We start from the raw sequence: 6421 nt of genomic DNA on the forward strand, positions 1-6421 counted from the left end.
AGCCATGGAAAATAGAGTTAGGAGAGACAAATCCACCCACTACAAGGCAGGAACTACTCTACTTAAGTCATTTAGCAGTTGCTCTAATCTGTTCTTAAAAGTCTCCAGCGTGGGAGCTGCTGCCATCTCCCTACACAATCTGTTCTCATGCCTTTCCATCCGTACCACTGGCAAGTTTTTTCCAATGTCTGGCCTAAATCTCACTGGTGAATAAACTGTAGAAAAAAAAGCCTCATTCGTGGCTCCTCAGCTTTCTCTTACGTGATTTTCCCACACCCAATTTTAATTTGGCCCTAAAGGCTGGCGGTGGCCAGAAGGTGTTCAGACTTTCTGCAGCCAATTCACTTATTCCCTTTTCTCCCCCAATGCCTCCAGGTGACTCTCCTGCTGTACAACTCAACCAGGATGAGGCAGCTGCTTTCCAAGTCTGTTGTGATTGATGATGATGACGACGACGAATATCCCTGGAGGCAGAATGCTCACAAGTACTACATCCATCTAACCCTCAGCCTTTTCCTCTTTCTCTGGTTCATCCTTGGGAACTACTGGGTTTTTTCTGTGTACCTGCCAAATTTCATCCCCCCTTTCCATCAGCCTCAGGATTACTGTGACAAAACCCTGTACATTTTTGCTGTTGGTGTTCTCATTATTAGCCATACTGTTCTCTTTCTCCTTATCTTTTGTAGCTGCTGCATATATTGTTTTTCCAGGCAAAGATACTCTTCTGATGAAGACTAAATGCCACATAAATAAAGCCCCAGCTGTTTGGGAAAGAGCAAAGACCAGGCAATAATTCAACCTTGTGTACATCTTTGTTGTACTGTATCTATGTACGATAACAGTCAACTGCAAGAGGAAATTGTAAAATGCAGTGCCATCTGGAAATAGCTAAGCTGGAATACAGCATAGTCAATGTAAAATTGCTGCTACAGATGCCAGAGTGCACTCTTGCTAACTTCTACATCCCTTTTTTAACTTTTGGATATTCTATCTATAGCTCCTGCAGACGGCAAACTCCTCTAAAACCAGGTCCCCTTATGTTGTTTCAGCATAGTACATCTTTGCATATAAAAGTAGCCATGTTGTCCTCTTCACTGGGATCTGAACATCTCCCTAGCCTTGCTGAGGTATGTTACTGTCCCTGCATTACAGACGAGGGAGCTGAGACAAAGGGCTGTATTCAGACCACGTTGCATGGCGCATGGACTTTGACAGTATCTTAGATGCTCACTAGAGAGCTATTCAGGCCACTGTTACACCAGCCAGTAAGTAGCTATGATAGCAATATGAGCATGTATAAGAGGCAGCCTGAATACGGCCCCCAGGTCTCTTCTGAACTTGGATCAGAAAGCATCTGTATCTAACTTTGGTGCTAAAACACATAGTCTGACTATATCCATATATATCCAATACATCCAAACTGAACCAAGGCCACTTTGCAAGTCTTCAGCAGAACAAGGAACTGAGCTACTGAGTATCAAATCAGTGCTTTAACCAGGGCTCAGCATTCCCCAACCTGGGGAGACTCCTCTTCTCCACTTTTTGTATAGCAGTAATTTGTCAGTACCACACCAAGACAAAGATGGTTGTCAAACCATTGTGATCAAGTTCACAGAAAAACTGATGATGTTATGTTGGTATTTTAAATACAAAACACGATAATAAGACATGGGCAGGGATGTGAGAATTTCAGGTGGATGTGTTCGCTACAGCAGTTCTCTGGTTGTGGTGTGAGTGTATGTTTGATTTGTTCGCCTTGGTGCTGTACATATGGAAATGTATACTTAATGGACAGATGTAATGCAAACAGCTTTTAAGTCAACAGCAGTGTCAGCTTTAAAAGCACCAGCATGCACAGAGACAATTGTTTTGTGACATGTAATGGAACAAGCCCATAACTGGTACTGGTAGATTGTTTTTTCATGTGTCGATGAATGCAGTGTAAAAGTGCTCTTTCTGCTTTTGCTTTTATGCACTTCTGTTAATATGGTCAAAATGGAGGGGCTCCCCTCTAAACAAGCATGAGGGTGGCCCCAGGCACAGGAAGAGGATGTGTGGTTCGGGTATTTTTTCTGTTAAAACCCATGCAGCTGAAACCTATGTTTTAGAGAAACCTAAAAGAGTTACACGATGCCTGTGGAAGGGTGAGATCTGTAAAAGAACCTCAACAATATGCCACAGCTGAACACGCTCCGCTCAACCATCCTTGCTGGGACTGAGGCTGAACACAGTGTAACATCTGTGGGAACTACCTGTCTTCAGCCATGAACATTTATCTTGGGGGCTATTGTATGGCTAACTAAGGGTGCATTTGGTTTGTAACAATTTTAATTCAGGCCCTGGCTTTAAGAATTGTTTATTTCCAGGAAACTAATCCTAGAAAGAAGGTAGGATAAAGAGTGAAATAATCTGACAAGAGGGCAGCATCAGCGTAGCATTCCCCTGCTCTGCAGCAGCCACTCAGGAGCAGTCACAGTCAGGCTGTCCCTGCTCAGAAATCCATGGAATGGGAATTACTAACACTGCCGGCTGACTTAGGCCATGCACGGTTGTATGTGGGGAGATATGACCAATGGAAATCTTCCCTTTTATTCGTGGGCCTCAGATTGTGTCTGGGAGAAATCACAGGCTGTGTTTTCCCAAGAGCTGCTCCACTCCACACTCTCCACTGCCTCTCTAAAGGTACTACACGTTTCTGAAACTTAACTGCTGCCAATGGTGGAATGCTAGAATTCCTCCTTCCCACCCCAAATACTTCACTGCTCAGCACTTGGGCTCCTGGATTTCAGTGTTCAGTTCTGAACTGATCGAAGTGATTTTACCTTCAGTGGAGAGCATCTTTCATTCATTAAGATGCTGAAGTGTTCAAGAAATTGCCTATCAGCAGGCATAACTCCATCCATCACTCGAATGCAACAAAGCAGCTGTTTATCATTACACATGAACTTTACCCAAAAGCTTGGAACAGGCATAAAGAAGAAAATTATACTCAGTTGATAATGCAAAAGAAATTTAACAAGAAAGTAGCTACACACACTCCACCCGTAAGACTCCAGTACGAACTTCCCTGTTCTTGCAAAATGCTGCTAGAATCGTTCTTGATCACACGGAATTAAGGGCTCATACTCTTGACTAAGTCTGAACTGATTCCCACGTCACTGCCACATCCAGTGACATTGCAGCAAGTGATGACGTGTGCGCTCCTATCTGAGCAAATATGAGGTGATCTTAGTTCCGCCCGGAGGAGAAGAGATGTAAGCTAAGTCACATTGCCTTGCGTTTTCTGTGTGCCTGTGTGGGCAGTTACAGCAGCTCAGCAGATGTGCAATGATTTATCAAACTTCAGCCACACAACGGTAAGCCTGAGGCCTATGTCTCATTCACGGGGGGCTAAGACTGACTGATTCTCTACAGTCTACCACAGAGGCTTAATTCTTTAGGTATGAGAACGCGGTGCATTCATTGACGTCTTGGGAAAGTGCTGCCAAATCACAGTGTTAGTGCTCAGTACCTGGCTGGCACAAATGCAAAACGATAGAGGAGGTACCAATGAAGCAAAAGGCAGTTGTGAAATACCTTGAAGTTATACAGAGTAAACAAAAAGCTTTGTTAGGACTGGGAGAGGAAAATTCTGAATTGATACTATTTAACTTCACTTGTGTACATCAATAAGCTATGGCACATGCAAGTGTGAACATCAACACCTCCAAAATTGTTGGAGCCATCAATTCTGTATCCAGAGAGAACTGAGCATGCCTTCTGCACTTTCACTGCTCCTGCCTCCTTCAGGCAGCTGGAATCATGCAGGTGTGGAGCAGGGACACCGGGGTTTGGGAATATGATTAAATACAACTGAGTTACACTGACTTACTAAATTACCACTCTTCTCCTGACCCACCATCAGCAGCATAGTTTCTCTTGGGTTCCTCCACTGGCTAAATAAAGCACTCAGCTTAAACCCAAATGAAAGTAGTTTAATTGAAGGCACTTTATCTCACTTTGGGGTAAGCAAGGAATGTGTGCATGGTCCACAGCACCTTAACTTGCAAGCAGCAACTTTTTAAATTGCCACAAACGGATGGTGTCCCAGACATATGCTCAGTCCCTAGAGAAGTAGGCAGATTTCCTCAGCAAACAGCTGTGGGGGAATTAAGCCATTACAGCCCAAAGGTCAAATGGCTGAAAATACAACCTACATCTTGGTATGAAAAGGTTTAATATTTTGCCACCAGACTAAAATTACAAATTTAAAATGTTCATTTTTTTTCACAGTAATATAAATGTCTTCTGGAGATTGAACAAAACACACCCTTAAGCTAATTATTATGAACTCAGAAATGTGTTGACTACGATGCAGGAAACGAGCTGTAACTGTTCCAGTTAAATCATCTCCCCTTCTTGAGAAACAAAGGTTTATTTCTAGCTTTTAAAGGAAAAAATATACATGATTTCAATGGATTAGATAGCCTGCTCACTGCTAGTTGTGGGTACTACAGAAATCTAATAACATAACGACACAAAGACATTTCTGCATGCACACGCAGACTCTAAACATATACATATCATAAATGCAATGGTAGCAGCCATGAAATAAATCACACTTATTACAGTTTATTGCCCACAGTATATTTCTCCTCCCACTACTCCACCTTTTTTAGCAATGGGCATAATATTCCAAAGCTCTAGGGAGCAGCTTCCCACAGCTGTTTTAAAAGCTGCAGCCAGACAGGCAAATGTTTTGTTCCTTCATTCCAAATGTTGAACACAGACAGCTCCTACCTGCTGACCCAAAGAAGAGAGGAAAGATGAGCAGCAGACATATCACAGACCTCACCTCCTCAGGAGCAGAAACAGGAACGTTGTGCTGTTGGAGAAAAGAAGTGGATCTCTCTCACAGAGCACTCGCTCTGAGCTTTATGAGGTCCCAAGACATCAGACTTTAAAACTACAAGGTGACTGTGCAGAAAAAAAATAAAGAAGTAGAAGCTATTCTAGGTTATGTCAAGAGCTGTTTTGAATGTCTCAGATCCTGAAATGTGAACAGTTGGTGTAAATGAGCCTAAATGCTTTGACTTTACAGGCAAAAGGCTACGCAGATTAAACTGGTGCTAACTTGTACATATTGTACAACATTCTAAATCAGATCAGTTTCTGTAAGTTATCTTGAATCTCATCTCTGATTATTCATCTTCCCCAGATTCTAGTTGATAGGGACTTTGCATCACGATGAAGACCCATGTATGTTGTACAGATAATATAGAAAGGATTGTTGTATCAGGACTGCAATTTGAAATTGTTGCTTCTTGGCTTATGTTTCTTGAGGTGCCTGTTCGCTACTGGAGTACATGAAAGTCCCACAGGTGCTAGCTGTAAGAGGAAAAAGAAAACATTTTTAGAAAGTACAATATTTGAGGGAAAATAAAAAAGGCTGACAAGCGCCATCTGATACTGCATAGTACAAGAAAACAAAGTACAAGAAAACTGCTAAAAAGAACAATGTTATATTGCAAGCACAGGTTTCTGAGAAAATTGTATGAAGTCCTGAGGAATCACATATAGATGTCTGTAACAGTGAATTTCTACCAAATGTCTCATTTGAATAAAAATGCAGAGAGGAAGATATTGACCAGTGTAAGTGCATGAGGCCATGTGATTGGAGTTTAAAAATTAAGGTACTTTATATTTACCAGTCATGCTAATTATAATCAACCCTGCTGCAATTTCACTGAGATGAATAGTTACATCAGAGACTGATTTCACCCCCAGATTTGAATCTAAGCCATGCTGAGTCTTCTGTACGATCATTAATACTCAAGCAAAGGGGGAATCTGTGATACCTTTCCCCGTGCTGCAGTATAGCAGCTCAAATGCGAGAGATGCTCTGAGATACAAACTGCGGGCCTGTAGGCCAACCTCAGTCCTCTGGAAAAAAATATTTAGCCTTTCAGTATCAATATGAAAGGAGTACACAGGGTGCAAACAGTGGAGGAAAAAAACCCACTATGCACATTTATTCACAACTTGCTACAGACAACACTTTTTTATTATCATTGCTTATTTTTGCTTTTTACATTGCTATTCTACTTCTGCATGGATTTCACATTACTAGTTCAGAAATTCTATTTATTTTCAGAATATATCAGAAAAAGAGTTGCTTCATTATTTTTAATGGACTTTTAAAAAAAATTTGTCCAACAACAGGTGAAATAAGAATTTTAATAAACAGGTCTGGTGGTTATTTGCAGGGGAGGTGTCCTGGTTTCGGCAGGGATAGAGTTAATTTCCTTCCTAGTAGCTGGTACAGTGCTGTGTTTTGGATTTAGGATGAGAACAAAGTTGATAACACACCGATGTTTTAGTTGTTGCTAGGTAATGCTTACACTAGCCAAGGACTTTTTAGTTTCCCATGCTCTACCAACTG

At 41.6% G+C, this 6421-nt stretch overlaps 1 protein-coding gene across 1 annotated transcript in view; it reads left to right on the top strand.

Moving 5' to 3' along the window:
* The first annotated feature begins 405 nt into the window (after positions 1–405).
* DHRS12 (dehydrogenase/reductase (SDR family) member 12) overlaps positions 406–6421 on the top strand; it is a 44171-nt gene continuing 38155 nt past the window's right edge. The window contains exons 1-2 of the mRNA XM_009319973.1: positions 406–633; positions 5963–5973. Coding sequence (XP_009318248.1) covers positions 406–633; positions 5963–5973 — 239 coding nt within the window. The remainder of the gene's footprint in view (positions 634–5962; positions 5974–6421) is intronic.

This window comes from Pygoscelis adeliae, unplaced genomic scaffold, assembly GCF_000699105.1.
Source record: "Pygoscelis adeliae isolate BGI_AS28 unplaced genomic scaffold, ASM69910v1 Scaffold32, whole genome shotgun sequence".
Lineage (NCBI taxonomy): Eukaryota > Metazoa > Chordata > Aves > Sphenisciformes > Spheniscidae > Pygoscelis > Pygoscelis adeliae.